Here is a 20,240-nt window from a genome sequence, read left to right as displayed (position 1 = left end):
AATCTGTAATAGTTTTCGAGATCAAAAATAAACCATGTCTAACATTGACAGAAACATTGTCCTGAAGTTAGGGACGTAAGAACTATAGGAAGTGAATTTTTGTTTTCATGTTTTAACGATATTCGGGGGGAGTTCCTAAAATTATCAGGATTATTGAATAATTAGGTATAGTTGTTTAATAAGTGAAATTAATAGAACTTGGAAATGATGATGGGTTTAATGTCATAGTTGATAGATCGCACCTTATCTTAATTTATGTTTTTATTTCAGTATAGTTAATCACAAATTCAATTGATATGTGTGCAAAATCAGCTATATATTTTATTAAAAATATTATTTAAATAGTTCTGTTATACTGTATATATATATCAACTACAAAGTCTTTAGCAAAAAGTTATAAGGTAATACATTTTGTAGATATAATTTTGAAAATTTACATATAAAAATTAAAACACAATCCTCTGAGGGAAAAATAAATACCTAAAAACTTATTAAATATACTTTATTAAAAATAACAACATACAAAAATAGTCATCGATGCAAACTATACTAATTAGAACTTTATCCACATTATACCTTTATCAAATTTGTGTTCACACTCCTGTCAGAAAAGCCAGAAATGTTTGTTTAAATATTAACATATTTTAAATTCCCAGAAATACATCAGAATATGCAACACCCACAACTGTAGGTTTAGAATCAGTACTAAATTTTATAGGAAATTAAAATAACTCTGGTTGCACATCATAATACGACCACCAGCAAACTCCATAAGACGACGCATAATTGATGACGTGCAACGTTGTTTTAATTTCCCTTTAGTAAGAGATGCGTCAACTAAAGAAGTATAGGATGTCCTTCAGCTTATAAAGTGACTTTCCTAAAACGTTATTAAACTGACATTTAATAATTAAACGAAAAAATATCCAGTTTAAAGCGTAATGCTCGAATCTTCAGGTTGCAGTTTAATCTGAGCCTATCCACCAGTTGAAGTTTAAACCGCAGAAAATGGTTTAAATTTTAAATTGCGGTTTACCTCATTTTTATGCACTTGTTTTGTATGTAATCTTAATTTTTACCATTGTATATGTGGCTATTATATGTATAAACCCTTTTAATTTAGGCACAAAAATTTAATATGTATCATCTTTTATTTAGACCTTGGAGTATAGTTTTCTCTGTTTCCAAAAAGGCTTGGAATGAGAATCTTCTATGCCTGCCGGGTTTATGATGGATGCACTTGTTTAAATTTTGAATTGTTATTTAATGGACTGTAATTGATTTATAGTTTTACAAGGCCTTGATGGCAAAAGGTTCTTACATCGATTTTAAAAGAATTTTATAAAGGATAATTCTGACAAGTTATTTTTACAAATTATTATAAAAGTATTATTTTTTGTTTTCTCGTTGTCGAGGAGATCAAACATTTACAAATAGTACAGGGGGTAGTAGTGAGCAGGTGTAAATAAAAATAGATACAAATAAAACTGTTCATAACGCCGCCCTTGAAAGTACTACGGTATCTTTCAACAAAAACCTAAATACAAAAATATTATAAATAGTTTAGTTAACACAAAAAACTTATTTAAAATTTTAAGTAAAGCATATTAACAGTAATTAAGTATTAACATACAGGAAAAAAGTTTACAAGTTGCTTTCAAGATAAATAAGTAAGTTTTATAATCTAAAAAATTATAAGCATGAGCTAAACAGGTAATTAATTATTTAGTCCTTTGTCTTTTGAATTTAGTCCTTGAAATCGTCCGACATAGGAAGAAGACACACTTTAACCACAAATTACTATGCTGCGTTTTAAAATGTTACAATTTGAGGTGCGTACAATAACAACACGTGTGATGTCATCCTTTCCAGGGTGTAAAGCGACGATTCGGGCTATCGACCATTTGGAGGGAGGATTATTTTCGTCCTTCAGGAGCACTAATGATCCTAGGAGATTTTCTGTATTGGTTTTGAATTGCCATTTAGAGCGCTCGTGAAGAGTATGTAGATACTGAGTGGACCATCTGCGCCAAAGATGTTGAACCATGGATTGCAATATTTGGTATCTCGTAAGGCGGTTCATCGGTGTTGATTGAAGATCAAGGTCGGGTACGAGGTTAAGGGGATGACCAATCAGGAAATGGCCAGGGGTAAGCGTTTCCAGATCGTTCGGGTCGTCAGTCATAGGCAAGAGAGGACGGGAGTTCAAGACCGCCTCCACCTGAACCACGAAGGTGTAAAACTCTTCATAAGTGAGGGTTTTTTTCTCAGAAACCATACGCCGCAAGTGGTGCTTAAAAGACTTAACCGCACTCTCCCATAAACCTCCAAAATGCGAAGAGCCAGCAGGTATAAAATGAAAGTAGATCATATTATTTTTGGCATAAGTTTTAAATTCGTTAGATTTAGATAGTTTATAAATTTCTTGTAGCTCACCGCTCGCTCCAATAAAATTGGTTCCATTGTCGGAGTACAAATGTTGACATAAACCGCGGCGGGCAACGAATCGTTTAAGCATTGCCAAAAACCCTTGCGAGGAAAGGTCTGTGACCACCTCTAAATGCACAGCTCTGGTAGCTAGACAAACAAATAAGCACAAGTAAGCCTTTATCAATTTTCGGTTACGCAATTTTGATTCTTTTAGCATGAAAAAACCCGCATAATCCATGGCAGTATGAAAAAATGGTCGAGAGGGATGGACTCTTGGTTGAGGTAAGTCTCCCATAAGGGTATTTAAAGTTTTCGGGTTTTGTTTATAGCAAGTTAAACATTTGTGGATGACAGATTTTACTGAGGATTTTCCCTGAATGGGCTAGTATTTTTGTCTAACAAATGAAAGGGTGGATTGTATTTCAGGATGGAAATTTAATTGGTGTATGTGTGTTATGATTAATCGAGTAAAAGTCTGGCCTTTTGGCAAAAGTATTGGATGTTTTGTATTATAGTCAAGATTCGAATATGTCAGTCTGCCGCCGACTCGCAAAATTCCGGTTTTGTCAATGAATGGATTTAAAAATTTTAATTTACTTTGAAGGGTTAAAAAACCTTTATTTATTTTTTAATTGTTTTAGGTCCTTAAGGAATGCCTCACCTTGGACTATAGTGATTAGGGTGGTTAAAGCGCCTTCACGTTGATGTACGGTAAGTTGTCCTACTTGACGGTTAAGTTTAGTTAATTTTAAGTTTCGAATAAATCTGAGACAGTAAGCAGTAACGTTAATTAATTTGTCAAAATTGGAAAACTTTTTAAGTATGGAAAAGTTTGAAAGTGTAGAGGTAAGTATAACAGATTTTGGATTTAATTCTAGAGTTTCAGAATCTAAGCTTTTGCGTTTAAAATTAGAGATATTAGTATTGCTAGGCCAATACTCCTCATGCTGGGATAAAAATGTAGGCCCATGCCACCAAAGAGGTCAGGCCTTGAGATCTTGGGGATTCATGCCCCTGGATATAATATCCGCTGGGTTTTCCGGAGAAACTATATGAACCAGGAGTTTGTGTCAGTGAGTTGTTGTATTTCTGACACTCTGTTGCAAACGTATGATTTTAATTGCCTAGGTTCTAAAGAAAGCCAACAGAGGACAACAGTTGAATCAGGATAATAGCAAATTTTGTTTGGTTGAAAGTTAAAAGCTTTGAGGACCTTTTTCATAAGTCGAGATAAAAGCAGGGCTCCGCATAGCTCAAGGCGCGATAGGCTTACGGCCTTTAAGGGGGCTACGCGGCTTTTAGAAACTAACAGGTTAACAGCAATATTGCCAAAATAATCTGTGGATCGGACATATATACAGGCGCCGAAAGCATTAATAGAAGAGTCACAAAACCCGTGAAATTCAAGAAGAACAAAATTTTTTATAGTGACTTGGCGGGGAATTTCAAAATAATTTATTTGTGATAAGTGGTAAGTGACATTTTTCCATATGTGGAGGATGTTTGTGGGTACTGGATCGTCCCAGTCTATTTTTAATAGCCATAATTTTTGTAGGAGAATTTTGACTTGTAGAACCATGGGGCCTAAAAAACCAAGGGGGTCAAAAACTTGAGAGATACGAGAAAGTATGACACGTTTGGTTACATATTTAGGATGGAGATCAATCTGAGAATCATAGAAAAAAGTATCTTGTTTTGAATTCCAAGATATAGCTAAAGTTTTATGGCTTTGAGAATCGTCAAGAATTAGGGTTTTTAATTGAGCAGAAGGTTCCGTTAGATCTGACAAAATAAATTGGCTATTTGAAGAAAATTTTCTTAAGTCAAGACCGTATAACTTGATTATTTCTATGAGGTTATTTAAAAGAGCTTCTTCATCGGAGGCGCCGGTGATTATATTATCAACGTAAGTATCATATTTTATTACTTGACTTTCTACAGGATGAGAATCTTGAATATCACTGGAAATTTGGCCAAGGCACCGTGTGGCTAAAAATGCACTACTTGACATGCCATAAGTGACTGTGTTTAACTCAAAATGAATTATATTTTCTTGAAGGTTGTCACGCCATAGAATTCGTTGAAGACAGCGTTGGTTAGGTTCGATCATAAACTGTCGATACATCTTGGCGATATCTCCCGTTAATACGAAATCATTCTGGACAGTGGATCCAATTTTTAGGCAATCATTAATCGATATTCCAGAAGAGGAAGAGGCTGAACCATCAAAGACCACCCTGAGGCGGGTAGTAAGGCTATCACTCTTTTCTACGCAATGGTGCGGCAAATAATATGGAGGATACGAAAGGGGGTTTTCAATGCTATTGGAGACGATTTCAGACATATGTCCGAGGGTCTTATATTCAGAGATGAAGTCACAATAGGATTGCTTTAGATTGGGATTTTTATTAAGCTTTTGTTCGAGGTTGTAAAAACGCTTTAGGGCTATTTGGAAAGAGTCTCCAAGCTTAGACACATTTGTTTTGAGAGGAAGGCTTACAATAAATTTTCCAAAAGAATCACGACGGGTGGTGGCCTTGAAATGGTTTTCACATTCGGTATCCTCAAGTGAGTATTGGGTTTTGGGCATTTGCTCAGTAGTTTCCTGAGAGTTCCAAAAGAGTTGCAAGCTATTTTGAAGATCATTGTTAAGATCAGTGCATTTTAAAGAGTTTGTATGCTGAGGATTTGAAGGCAGTAAGTTAATAGGGCCACTTACTAGCCATTCTAGTTTGGTATCTTGAAGGACAGGATTATTTTTTCCCAATTTGATTTGGCTTGCATTAAGAAGATCATAAAAAACACTGGCGCCTAGAAGTATATCTATTTCGGCAGGTTTGAAAAATTCAGGGTCGGCTAATTGAATATTGGCTGGTAATGTCAAGTTTGAAGCATTTAAGGAGAAAGGTGGAAGTTTTTCAGTTATTTTATTAATTACCAAGGCTGGTATATTGAGAGAAAAACTACCATGTATTGATTTTATTTTTAGTTCGGTACGCTTTGAAATATTGGTACAATTTTCGCTTATTCCTGAGACGAACATTTTAATAGTTTGAAAGGGTAAGTTTAATTTTTGGAATAAGTCCCTAGTTATAAAATTGGATTGGCTCCCATTGTCGGGAATTGCCTTGCATTTTATAGGCTTATGGTTTTTGTCAAGGACTTCGATAAAGGCGGTGGAAAGTAGGACAAAAGTATCCTGGTTTGTATTAGAACAATATAAGTTTTGAGAGTGGTTATTTGGGTTAGGAAAATTAGTACCTTCATATGGTTGAATAGAAGAGTCTTCACTCCTAGTGTTTTTGTTAGTGTGAATGTTAGCATGGGCGCTAGGTATAGAAATATTTTGAGTGTTAGCATGGGCGCTAGAGTGAGAAATATTTTGAGTGTTAGCATGGGCGCTAGAGTAAGGATTATAATAAGTGCCTAGCATGGGCGCTAGACTGAGGATTGTTATGACTAGTAGCATGGGCACTAGATGATTGCTTATGCAACAGAGAGTGATGCTTACCATGGCAAGTTTTGCAAGTATAAGTAGATTTTCAGTCACCTTGGCGGTGGCCCGGACGAAGACAGTTGATGCAGAGGTTTGCACGCTTTGCTTCAGAGAATCTATTACTCACTGGTAATTCAATGAATTTTTTACAAGAATAAATAAAGTGAGTACCTTTACAAAGCGGACAAGAAAAAGTATTTTTAGTATGGGTAAGTAAGGCTTTACGTTCATATTTTTCAGATTTATTCGGTACAAAGGGTTTTTTAGTGTTTACCTTATAATCGAGAAATTCAAGAAAACGACAACGTTGGGACAAGGAGGAGGTAAAGTCTTGGACTAACGGATTATCAATATTTTGTGAGAAAAGTTCCCATTCTTTGCGACTATTATAGTCTAGTTTTAAGGTAAGTAAATAGATTAATATACTACTCCACTCTTCTACTGGTTCATTTAAATTTTGCAAAGATTTAAAGTTATTTTGAAAACCGTCGAGAAGTTTCCTTAAATTAATGTGGGAATCGTATTTTACCTGGCTAGGTTTGAAAATACCTTTAATATGAGAATGAACTATGGCTTTTTTATTCTCGTACCTCTCCTGTAGAAGGGACCAGGCAGTTGAATAATTGCCTTCAGTTGTAGCTAACGAGCTAATTATTTTTGAGGCTTCACCCTGTAAACTAGATTTAAGATAATAAAATTTTTCTATTTTATTAATTTGAGGATTTTTTTCTATAAGTGTAATAAAAGTTTCTTTAAAATTGGTCCAATTTTCGTATGAACCATTGAAATGAGGCAGTGGGATTGGAGGAAGACGCACACCGTATTGGTTATATGCTGAAGGCAGATTTGATGGTAATACATGCACTAACGAGCTGGTAGAGGGTGCACTTAGAGAGGCCTGTGCTGTATTAATTTTTTGTATGATTAATTTTGCACTTGAAATGCAGGAAAAATATAAATTTTCAAACGATTCGCGCTCGGCGTCTTGAAATTGTGCTTCCTCAAATTCGTTATTTAAGCAAACCTTTTCAATTTCAAGTTGAACCTGCTTAAATTCGTCAAGTGAGGGTTCAATTTTATTTAATCGAGTATTTAAATGAAGTATTAATAAAGGGTTTTCTAAATCATCACATTGGAGATTATTATTATATTAAAACTGTTCAGACCTAAAAATATAGTTTAAAACTAGTTTAACTTTCTTACCTATATTTTTTATACTTTTTTATATTAAAACATAAGATTGTGCAATCTGCATAAAGCAATGTTACATTTTATAAGTTTATGACTTTTTCATAACAGGGTTTTAGCTTTCTTTGAATCTACTTTTAGATGTTTTTTAATTAAATATATTAATCTAATATAGTAACATTAAGAAATTTGTGAATGTGATGATTGTTCCGAATTTTTTTTAGAACTTGTTAGTTTAGTTTTATATTATGTACAGTTCAAATATATTCAAGCTACAGTAGATCTCGATAAAGAAGTTTTCTATTTACCTTTTTCCAAATAAGTAAAAAATTAGAGAGTTAGCTAATTAATAACAGTTTAAAAATTGAAATAATTGTACCCTTTTGGGAATTGCTGGATTATTCTTGTTTTTTTGGTTTTTGTCGACTACGAATACTTGTATAGAGTGGGGTTTCCATACGTCCGGATTTACCCGGACATGTCCGGATTTTTAAAGTATCCGGGGCAATCCGAATCCGGGCCGGACCGATTTACAAAAGCCTCCGGGAAACCTGTCCGGATTTCAGAGTTCATTTGTCCGGATTTCTGAATTCACCCTAATTTAGAGTTAGGCTTGAACAAATTTATAATTTTGTTTTAAATAATTAATTCCTCCATCTCTAATTCCGTCCCTATAGAAACGCATTAAAAATATAGCTGCATGCTGCAGTAAAATACCTGGAAGGTCAACGCATGTATATGTTTAAAGTGACTGCGTAGAAATTATACGAGCGGTAACACACGACCTGCATGCTTCGGGCGCAAGAGCACGAAGATCATCTACGGAACAATTAAGAGGAGACAGACAGGTAGATAAAAGCACCTGCCTCCGATTCCCACGGTGTAGCGGAAGTCCAATTACGCGCTACCGCTTCTCGGCGCGTCCGTGATGGCTTCGCTTTGGTTTGCTTTCGAGAAGCTGCATAGACGCGGGCTTTCGGCTCGAAAACCTTGCCCTAGGTGATGTATTGTTATAGCATATAGCGTAGCGTCGTTTTTTATCGTTTGTCGACTGTTGTTTATTGAATTGCTGTAAGCGACACGTTTTTGTTTTTATCGGATGATCAGTTTCGCTGTTCGGAGTTGATATGGATAAAATACTGATACCTACGAATATTAATAATAATTTGAAATACCTTATCTTTCAAACATATTTTGTAGTATTCCGATAGTAAAGCAGCACTAAAAGCTATCAACTCAGTTACCATCAATTCGAAGTTGGTCAAAGAATGCTTAGAGAAGCTTAACAAATTAGACAAATAAAAAAAAAATCCTCCTACTCTCGGCGGTGCCAGCTCACAAAGGAATAGAAGGCAATGAAAAAGCAAACGATCTAGCTAGAAAAGGAGCAAACACTCTTACAGGTTCAGAACCGTTCTGTTTTCCGCAAGTGGAAATCAACTTAAAGCGGAACTCGAGAACCTGGAAGACTTTATCCGAAGAAACCATCCTCCAACGATCTAAGACACTCGAAGAAATTTCTCAAGACTTACGACCAAGAAAAATTAATGATTTTCCTTGATTTAAGTAAGAACGATCTTCGGATTGTCGCGGGGTTATTAACAGGACTCTGAGCGATGATGAGTTATAACTCGTGCCCGGTTTGTGTGAAATGAAATAATATTTTTCATATATTCAAATAAGATTCATATCATAATGATATGAAATAAAGATATGAAATAGAAAGAAATTACATTAGGAATGTAGCTGAGTGTAATGAATGGATATTCATTTATATTTTATATCATTATATACTTTCATTAGTTGATAACATAATTAGAAAACGTAGGTATAACTTTGCGATTTCTGCAAAATCGACTTTTCAAGTGGAGAAAGATGCGTCAAAATATATTTCAATACCGTTTGATAGAGAGTTTTCTCGTGGTTTCTCAAATTAGAGGTAATTATATGCATATGAAAGCGTCAAAATTAATAAATGTAACGATAATATTATGAACAGAGATATTGATCCAATTCCTTCAAATTCACTGTTCCCTATTGCTCTAGTCTCGGAAATTAATTGTTACTTTAGGTTAGTCCGTGTTGTTACGCTTTATTGGTTTTGACTGGCTTGGCTGGTTTTGCCATGCTTGGTCAGTACTAACTGAGCGCCTATACAAACTCAATTTGTAGATACAGGGGCGGATACAGGAATTTATTTTAGGGGGGGGGGCCAAAATAAAAAGTAATGTAGAATATGCTTTTTAGGGCGTAATTTTTAACAAAAAAGCCTAATATTTAACACAATTTACAGGTTTTAGGGGGTGCCCGGGCCCCATAGCCCCCCCCTCTGTATCCGCCACTGTGTAGATATTAGTTTAGTTTTAATCATCTGTTGATGATGCTAACATGGTTAGCAAACCACTCGCCCAGTCGAAAAGTAAACCGCCTTACAGTCCTTTGCTGCTGTAACATCAAAGGTTCCAACCCCAGCTGTAATCTTAAATTGTTTTAATGACTTAAGTAATATTTCGAAAGGTGATTTAAGATTTAAGTAATTTTCAAAATGAACTGTGGTTTAAAATCATTATTCTGAAATAGGAAGATTTAACTCATAAAAAGGCTTAAATATTTTAAATGATTTATGTCTGTTTAGAAAAGACTTAAACCATTTAAATGTTTAATGGTTTACCTAACCAAATTCATGTGATTTTCAGTAAAAGTTTTTTTAAGCGCGCACAAAAATATATGTTAAAAAAATGATTTACAGAGGGGATTTTTTCCAAATTTGTGGCCAAAATTTAAAATTCTGAAATGAGCAATATTCTCATAATTAATATTTGAAATGAAAGGCAACATATCTATCTATAAGCTAAAAAAAAATTATTATAAATTTTCACCGTATTCTCTAGTTACGTTGATCCAAAGTTAGCCTTGGCGAGACCTTTGTTATGCTGGCTGTCATTACTTAAATTTTCGTTACTAATGACGTTTGGTTTTATTGTGTTTCCAATATTTTTTTGCGAAAAGTGAAACATGGATTGTGTACCTTCATGTATGTAGAATAATATAATATTTTACTTAGTAGTATTTTAAAAATGCATATATCAACTTTTATTGGTTTTGTTTTCTATTGTTCAAAATGAAAAAAGAAAAAATTAAGCGTTCATTCCGTTAAGCATTTGGTACACTATTAATGCGTATTAAGCTCAATACTTTTCACTGTCTTATTTATCAATGCTTAATCTTATTAACTGTGTTAAAACTGACTGCTAGTTTTTGCTAATCTGTTCAAAATAACAGATTTTTGGCTCTAAACGTAATGTGAAATCTACTTATATAATAGAATAAACTGTCTCACACTAACAGCCTCAAATTTTTTTTAAGCGACCGTTAGGTTAAGGGTCTTCTAAGTACCATTTTAAAACTGATTGTCACTGATGACCTGTACGTCACGTCAAATAAATGGCACCTTTAAATTTAATTGTCCTTTAATTAATGGACACTTAAAAAAATGTCTGTGAAAGTGACTGTAAGTGACGGATATAGGTACATATCAATGCACAGCTTAAACCTCTGGGTCTAGAGACTCAAAATTTTGCACAAAGGTTTCTTATACAAAGTAGGCGAGCAATAAGAAAGAATTTTATAAAACTTGAATTTAAAGGGGTTGTAACCACCCTTTCAATATTGAAATATTTTTTATTTAAGAAACCACTGGTTTCACGACAAAATGCTTGAACACGTATTTTTTATTTTTGTTTTTGACATACGAAGATATTTTTTTCCACAACGATTGTCCCATAGGGGGTGAATACAACCCCCTTTTCATCAAGCTGAAACCAATGGGAGTAAAAAGCTGAATTTTGGCTTACGTATAGATTGTTAGGTGTAGCTAACCTCTAGGTTCAATAAGTAGGGATTTTTCGAACCCCAAATTTTAAGGGATTACAACCCCTTAAATAATTTTTATTTAAAAAAACTATTGATTTTGGTGAAAAGCAATAGAAAATACGTGTTCAACCATTTTTCTGCAAAATTAACCGTTTTTTTAAGTAAAACATATTTTAGGGGTTGTATCACTCCCTTAAAATTCATATGTAATGAAAATGAAAAGCATAAGAACAATTTGTAAAAAATACATGTTTAAAGATGAAAATTCGTGAATATTTTCTTCTAATAATTAATATTACCTCTGTTTCGAACTTTGAAATTTTTTACCACCCTGTATAGCATCAAAGTGTATAATAAACATTTTCTTAGTAAATATGACTCACTTTTAATGTAAATACTAGTTTCGAAAAGAAATAGTAAGTTTATGCTACAAAAATCATTTTGGCCACGAATTTGGAAAAAATCCCCTCTGTGCGACGCGGCGCAGAGCGGCGAGAACGCACCATAACATTATTTTTCATCCATATATTTTTTACGAATTTCTTGGTTAATGTAGGTAGTTGTCAGATGTCCGAAAGTCGCAGAATCAATATTTTTTTTTAACTTTTTAGTTATTTTGTACCGCCATCTTACTTTATAACAGAAAACGCCTGAATTCCTATATGGCCGAAAGCTAGGGTTTATTCTCATGCTAACGTCATTTATTTTTTAATCCAAGTTCTTCCTTGATTTTACTTGTTTTTGTGTTTTATTTGTTGTTTGTATTATTTATTATTATTAAGTTTATGTTGTTCGGAACACTTTTCATATGGCAACGAAGGTATGAATTTTACCAATATGCATTACTGGTCCAAATCTATACTTGATGCTAGTAGTTCAGCACCAAGACCTTTGGTCGATAAATGTAGAATGTAGGAATTCTAAGAGAGGAATGATTGGATTTTTTAATTATCTGAATGGAATAAACTATCTACAATTTATAAGAGAGGAATTGCCAATTTTGTTAGAGGATACATCATAATGAAATTGCCTTTGTTGCTGATGTCTACAACCTAGCCTACAACCTACAACTATAATTTTTAGACCTTATAATCCTAGGCGGCCGCATGCGAGGGGCGCCACGACGGCAACTGAAATATTTAAAAACACCAATCTAAACAAATAGTAATGAAAAACCAGATCAATAATTAATCTTTTACTATCTTTTACTATCAATTTCCACATTAAAATATTAGCAGTTACCATACCACATAGGGAAGAAATATCTACTACTAAACATTATAAACACTACTATATCTACTACTAAACATTTAAACACTACTATATATGGAAACCAAATTTTTACTGAAAATCATTAAGAAAGAAAAGCTATTTTATAAGCTCCGTTGTTTAAATCGGTTAATGCAAACCAGAGTTATCGTTATTTAAAAAAAACTTCCCTGACCACTTTATTTTATGACATAAAGCAAAATACGCTATATCAAAAAAATTACTTAATATTTGCCGAAACGCCCTCTTTCCCGTACGTGACATTTAGTGAGATTTGGCTTGAACTCCTCCCCCTTGATTCCCTCACGCAATTAATGGATGCCCCTTTATGAGTATATTATTTATATTTAAGAACATAACGACTAAAATTTCTTTATAACAATCTTAGCAATTACGCCATCGATTTACGAAAAGAATTTCCGGTCACGAAATCGCCTTAGACCAAACCAAAAAAATGATCCAACTACCGAGCGTCCATCGAATGACTGTAATCATACGCCAGCATCGACGTCACGATAGCTTCGGCGGCACAAAAAATCAAAAAAGAAAGCCGCTTGCGAGTCGCGGAGAAAATTAGTGAATCGTGGTAGGCGTGGGGCTCGTGCACCGTGAGAATCGAGAGCTCTGCGGACGATGGCTTGATATCTGCTTCCGTTAGCTGATTGAATGGTGTCCGTCGGTAAAAAACGCGATAGTCCGGTCATATCAGGCTTTGCATAAATTTAAATATTTATGATATTCAGGAAGTAGGCAATAAAATGATTCTGAATCAACCTACCTCCATCACCTTCGAATTTTTATAATTTGCGCATTGTCAGGTTGCAATTGCGGTTTGCCAGTTTTAAATGAGGCTGGGCACAACCTTAATACGAAACTTATCTACTGTTTTAAGTACAAAAACTCGATCCTTCTAGTATTATTCAAGATGGAGATTATTATTTGGTTGTTATATACACAGATGTGACTTATTTCAGATACAAGTATTTGAAATACAGATATAAAATACCAAATACGTATTTTCATCTTATATTTGAAATACTTTTTTTAATTTCATCTTGTATCTTGTATTTAGATACATTTTTTTAGTATCTTAGTATTTTGTAAATACTTAGTTTCCTAAAATACGTGACATTCAATCATAATATGGACATGGACCAAATATAATATCCCTATTAGATGGTTTGGTTTGGTGTGAAATATCGGTAGATGAATAACAAAAATTCGTGATTATTGTATAACATATTTTATAAAGATTAACTACCAACTAAAATAGAAAATAAACATTCTAAAAATTATATTTTTATTCTTCTGTATCTATCTAGTATTAATGATATCTGTATCTATCTAGTATTGACGTATCTTCTAATCAATTCTAGCTGATTTACCACGTAAATGTTTCTACTGGATTTTTGTGTTCTTGTTTTAGACATTATGGCTCAGTTTCTTTCTGGTGGTAGTTCTCATTCTCTTGCTGTTAGTGACTTCTAAGACAAAATGATATAATTTTGGTTTATAGTTTATATATTATATTATTTATATTTATTCTAATAAGCGCCATTCTTCAAGAGTTGAATTAATTATTTGTCTGATAAAGTGCATATATTTTTATTAGCAAGTTGTTTTCTGCCTATATTGTTCTGTAACCTTTCTACGCCGTGTATGACATTTATGAAAATATCTTATAGGAAGTGGAGACTGACATGTAGGTAAATCTAGAAAAAAAAATGACGTAATATTATATTAATGTGATTCCAAGAATAATGAAAAGAAGAGCACGTTAAGGGATAACTTACAGAATCTTAATTTACACGCTTTTCGCTGGCTTGAATTTGTAGATATTAGTTTAGATTTAATCATCTGCTGATGATGCTAAGTTCTACAGGACGTCCTAATACTGCATACATTTTATATAACAGGATTTACTAACTGGTTGTTTTATTTGATTCTTATTTTATTTTGATGTTGACTGATCCTATTTGTATTTATTTGTTAGTATTTTTTTCTTAAAAGTGATATCATGACCAATTTTTAGATTTTGGTCCAAAAACTATACTAAACGAAATTTAAAAATGGCAGATTACGACCACTTAGTCAATTTTGTAAAAGCACAACTCAAAACAAATCGTGACCTAGTGAAAAACAAATCAGTTTTCTCAATTTCTCAAATAAATGAAGTCTCTTTCCGTCTTTCCTTAAAGAACTCAAGAAAGTTGATATACAGAGGCATATGTATGCAATGTCCATACATTGCGATCTTCTTTCTATTTTTACCCGGCAGTTCCTTGTTTTGCTCATATTTCCACTCTGAAGATGAACTGCCAAACATAAAGCCAGTTATAATCTCCGGTTTTTAGTTTCCTCCTACCTTTTTATCTTAAATATAATATAACCAGTGGAGGATACAGAGGGGCCCTATGGGCCCCCCCACCTCCCCAAAATTTATAAAATGAGTTAAATATTAGGCTTTTGTGTTAAAAATGACGCTCTAAAAATCATATTCTACTTTACTTTTTATTTGGACAACCCCCTAAAGTAAATTCCTGTATCCGGCTCTGAATACAACCTGAAAATATTCATTTTTCTTTAAATTACTTTTTTTTAAATTAACTTATATACAGAGGGGCCCCATGGGCCCCCCACCTCCCCAAAATTTATAAATTGAGTTAAATATTAGGCTTTTGGGTTAAAAATGGCGCTCTAAAAATCATATTCTACTTTACTTTTTATTTGGACAACACCCTAAAGTAAATTCCTGTATCCGGCTCTGAATATAAGGAAAATATTCATTTTTTTTTAAATTACTTTTTTCTAATTGCTTTGTTTTTGACTTAATTTGCTACGATTAAAATACAAAAAGTATTTTGTAGTATTAGTAAATCCGATGATAGTAATTTTGGTTCAGTTTTGTTCTCTTTAGCACTATTTTAGAATGCACTGGGCTGTAATAACACTTTTCACTATACTAGTTCAAAAGGTTTTATTTTTTGTAGTCTTCTAACTAAGCCATCACTAGCTAGGAGCTGGTGGGGCTCGAAGTTGATATGTTGATGGAGCCAGTCTTCCTGTCTAATTCCTTATGTAGATTATCATTGCGAATGTACCACGGTATATTGACAATACCTCGTAGTACCTTAAATTGTTTTGAAATCTTTGATTGGAGCTTACTGTTCCAATCGCACAGGAAAGAGTGTAGCGAAAGGAGAAAATATCTTAAGGATACTAGGATATCGTTAACGTGATCTTACTCGTTTGTCCTCGAAGATCTAGAATTGTTCCAATAATCACTGAGCCAAAATCATAAGAAAGACTCTTCGACTTTCAACTTTCAAGTCGATGCAAGTGGAAAAGAGCTGTTAATGGCAAAATCGGTAAAGTAATTTAAAAGCTCTTTCAAATATTTTCATTTCCTGAGTGGACTAAATCCTAAAACGTGATCAAGTGGCAAAAGTCGAGGGCAGGCTCCCACAATTAAGCAGCCGACAATTTTACAATCACTGCGGCGAGGATTAATTCGACGCGATGATGGGGGGACTGCGCCATCGCGATTCACCGGAACCGGGGGGATTATCGACGCTCGCGGAACAATCAACAAATCAGCGCTTCAGATCCCTGCGGATGATGCAAATATTAAGCAATTTTTAATAATAATTATTATAAAGGTTTATTGTTCCAAAGCATATACACAATACATGATTTGTAAACTATTCTAAATATAATTGGGAACAAAAGGTGTTAGAAATTCAATATTTAAAGATGCATATTTTACATTTTAAAAAGGAACCAATAAATGATCCTTTTGCACTCGGTCGGCGGACCTTATCTTAATTTCTTCTGGGAAAAAGTTTTATGGCCTCTTGGCAATGGCTTTAAGGGTTTCGCCAGATGCGTGTGTTAGAAAGTAGTTAGTTGTTGTCTAGCATTTATAAGAGGAACTGTATCTTTTCACTAGTTTAAAATAAATTTAAGTTTTACTCTATTTTCTCGTGTTTAATTCTAATCACTGCCCCTGCAACTCTTGTTTTTTTTCAACAAAAGGTACAGTCAGCTTCCTTCAAAGTCGAACGTACTGTTGAGACTAAAAAAAATACAACTAATATAAATAGTATCACAGTATAAACAAAAAGAAATAATAACTCCTACTACTACTACTGCCATTACTCGCTGACGAGTATTTGACACGCATCAGAAGACGGTTACGCAAGGCGTTTTCTTCCATGACCTTTTCTCTGACTGAAGTCCTATACGTGATGTTATCTCTCTTCCGTACTCCGGACATTCAAAAATCTCTTTACTTTTTGGTTGTCGTTGTTAACCGAGTTTACAATTCTCCTCCATTGCGTTCTATTGTGCGCTGATTCCTTCCACTTATTCTGCATGCTTATCCCCTTTAAGCTTTCATGGAAAATATCCTTGTATCTTTTGAGTTGTTCACCCGGTTTCCTCTTACCGTCTACAAACTCACCGTAAAGAAGATATTCCGGTAGGCTGTTTTCTACCATCCTGCATACGTGACCAGCCCATCTTACCATAGCTTACTGGACGGATACGTTTGAGCCATGGTATTCTTAACAGTTGTGAAGATGTCCGTGTTGCAACTTGTTTAATGCGTTCATGTGCCGTCGCTCGGTACGGCACCCAGGTTTATCTGCCATATAACATGGTAGAGATTATTATTGCTAGGTACACTGCAAGTGTTTGTGCTCAAGTCATGATTTATGAAGTTATTTATTTTCCAGAATGCTCAAGACTCATACAGGTGTATAGTAGAAAAAGAAAAACTTTTGATTATGTATCATTCAAGATATCTAGAGCAACTGAAAAATAATGGTCTTTTCCACTTTTAACATCAGTGGCGTATTTACGTTTTTGCTTTGGGGGTGGGGGATCCAATAAAGAAAGAAATTGATCACGAAATAAAAAAGTACCTATAATAATTAATATCTTTGTGATAACAAAAAATAACTTTAATTTACTTTTATTTGATAAAAATACAAAACCAGATATAAAAATAAAAAAACCGAAGACAAAGAATACAACTTATAAAAAATTAACTTTTTTGAACATGTTCTAATTGAAAGTGCCAATATACAGGGTGTTTCAAAAAACATGTGCTATCTCTCGTGGGGAGATTCCTCGCATAAAAACAAGATTTATTTTTCATATCAATATAGGTCCGATTATGCTTTGTTTCGGAGCTACAGGGAGTTAAAGTCTTAATATTTTTTCGATTTGTTATAATTTTCTTCCAAGTACTTTTAGCGTTTCGAATGAAATTTTGAGGGTAAAAGTTATTATAAATGCGACATATTTTAAAGCTAAAAAAAGTGTCGACATATTCACCAGGGACGTGTATATGGGTTATCACTGGAATCTTTTTCTAATAGAAGCATGTACGCTACTGACTTTTTTCCTTTTGTTAGCGAAATAGTGTAACCAGTTTAATGCCGATTAAAAGTTGTCTCTTGATATTTTGTCGATTTCGGCCTCCTTGATGACATAAATTTTATTAATTTGCCTTGATCCGAGTCTAACAGCAACCTATAAAAAATTCTAATATCATTAACTTACGTAAGTTTTAAATAAGTACTCATTGATTCCTCATCAAAAAATATGAAAAAAAGTTCCTATAAACATGGGTATGGAAATGCATAGTTTTAGAGTTACAGGATGTTAAAACTTATTAAAATTAGATTTTTTGAAATTCCATTATGATTATTGTTAGTTCCCAGTGTTTGGGAAGGCTTGAAAGGAAACAATTATGTTTTTGCGACGTTTCGCGACTTTATTGTCGCTTCTTCAGGCACCAAAACACATATTAATCCATATGCCTACAAACATTCATGGCGACTCCAACTGCCAACACTCAGACACATACAGACGAACGAACAGAAACTTGGGGTATTTTTTTGAAGGTGCCTGAAAGCGACAATAAAGTCGCGAAATGTCGCAAAAACATAATTGTTTCCTTTCAAGCCTTCCCAAATACTCAGGATTTTTTTTCTGATTGTTCTGAAATTAATTTAAATACCATTATTTTTTATTTGCAATTGCTGTAGGTTGGAATAGAAACAGTAATAATAATTACGTGGCCATTTACTGATACGTGTCGAATGCTCGTCAGCGAGTAATGGCAGTATATACAGGGTGCTACAAATTCGAGGTACGAGCATTGGTAACTCGGTAATCCGTAATAGATACGAACACGGTTAAATTGGGGCAAAGTTGCGCTTTGGGATGTTCACCAAGATGCCAGCCAAAAAAGTTTTAAAAATTTCAAGGATTGCTGAGTTTTTTTGGAAAAAACGGATATTTTTGAAAATCAATTTAATTATTTGTGAGATACAGAGGCCAACTTATTTTTTTTAAATACGGACCTGCAATTTTTATTTCAGATTTTGAAAGAATTCGCTCTCCTGAATACAATGATATACCACACTTGATTTTTTTTTTGTTTTGGAAATTTGGACACAATTTATTTAAACTAATTTGAAGTCCGGCTCTGTATTTTTTTAATATTTAATATATTCATCGTTACAATATTGATAAGCTTTCAAACTTAACAGTGACGTGGGTTGAATACGGAAAATCAAATGCAACAAAATACTAAAAAATAATACAAACAAAATGTAATATAAACAATCAAGTCATTTCCCCGGAAGATGGATTGGAAATGGTTGAGCAGTATAAGGGCCAGCGAGATACCTGGACCGTCTGATGACGTCAAGTAATTCGACAGGTCCAAATTTTACGAAAAAGTGCAATCAACACATCTCGTCAGTTACAATAAAGAGTACAAAATGCATTCGAAAGTATAAGAAGATCTATTCAAAAGCTATAAATAAAATTGAACGAAAAATAAATTTGTGCAATACGGAGGGGAGGGGGGGGGGGGTGGTAACCCTTTCAAACATGTAGACTATGTAAAGCATTAGAAACTAGTTTGTAGAAGTTAATTTATTCATAATAACTACGATTAATATTATGCAAATTATTAGATCGTACACTAAGAATTTCAAATTCACAATAAGAAAAATTAAAAATAATATCTTTAAATTGCTGATCTGGATATTATTTATTTGAATCTTTCAATTGGCTCAATTTTCTTTATTCAATGTTAATTAGCACTGATCAATATTGTTGCGATAAATATAATCAAATCAATTAAATAATTTAAAAAACAGAGTCGGGCTTAATTTTTTTAAATAATAATTAAATAGTTTTGTTGGTGTTAAGGTACCCAAAACAAAAAAAAAGTATAAAATATGGCATATCATTGTACTCAGGAGACTGAATTCTTTCAAAATCTGAAATAAAAAATGCATGTCCGTATTTAAAAAAATTAAGTTGGCTGTATCTCACAATTATCAGCTAATTTGAAAATCTAAAAATACTCTCAGATAGCCCTAATAAAGTGGCTATGAGGATGTGCAATTAGTTTTTTGATTTTCTAAAAATTAACGACAGGAAAAAATAAAATTAGTTTTGAAAAAAATCCGTTTTTTCCAAAAAACTCAGCAATCCTTGAAATTTTTAAAACTTTTTTGATGGCATCTTGGTGAACAGCCCAAGGCGCAACTTTGCCCCAATTTAACCATGTTCGTATCTATTACGGTTTCCGAGACACCAATGCTCGTACCTCGAATTTGTAGTACTCTGTATAGTATAATAATAATTAATAGTAATATTATTTAATAATAAATTAGGTAAAATATATAACTTATTAATTTTATTTAATTTTATTAATTGCGATTAATAAAATTATTGTTAAATGGCCTACACAATTTTGATATCAAAAGAAAAAAGTCAGTGGCGCACATGTTTATTTTTAAATATTCCAGTGATAACCCATATGCACGTCCCTGATGAATTTATCGACATTTTTTTAGCATTAAAATATGTAGCACTTACAGTAATTTTTACCCTCAAAATTTCATTTCGAATGACTAAAAGTACTTGGAAGAAAATTATAATAAATAGAAAGGTT

At 33.4% G+C, this 20,240-nt stretch overlaps 2 protein-coding genes across 2 annotated transcripts; both read right to left on the bottom strand.

The window, feature by feature from the left end:
* Nucleotides 1–1,786: 1,786 nt before the first annotated feature.
* Nucleotides 1,787–2,668, bottom strand: LOC115887598. The gene has a single exon (XM_030907068.1). The coding sequence runs from the start codon at nucleotides 2,666–2,668 to the stop codon at nucleotides 1,787–1,789; it is 882 nt and encodes a 293-aa protein (XP_030762928.1).
* An 810-nt stretch (nucleotides 2,669–3,478) lies between these two features.
* Nucleotides 3,479–5,944, bottom strand: LOC115887597. Its single transcript, XM_030907067.1, has one exon. The coding sequence runs from the start codon at nucleotides 5,942–5,944 to the stop codon at nucleotides 3,479–3,481; it is 2,466 nt and encodes an 821-aa protein (XP_030762927.1).
* Between the last annotated feature and the right edge of the window lie 14,296 nt (nucleotides 5,945–20,240).

This window comes from Sitophilus oryzae, unplaced genomic scaffold (assembly GCF_002938485.1).
Source record: "Sitophilus oryzae breed Bouriz unplaced genomic scaffold, Soryzae_2.0 scaffold_578_pilon_pilon, whole genome shotgun sequence".
In the NCBI taxonomy this organism is placed as follows: domain Eukaryota; kingdom Metazoa; phylum Arthropoda; class Insecta; order Coleoptera; family Curculionidae; genus Sitophilus; species Sitophilus oryzae.
The sequence above is the reverse complement of the archived record's forward strand: the minus strand, read 5'-3'. Positions and strand labels throughout refer to the sequence as shown.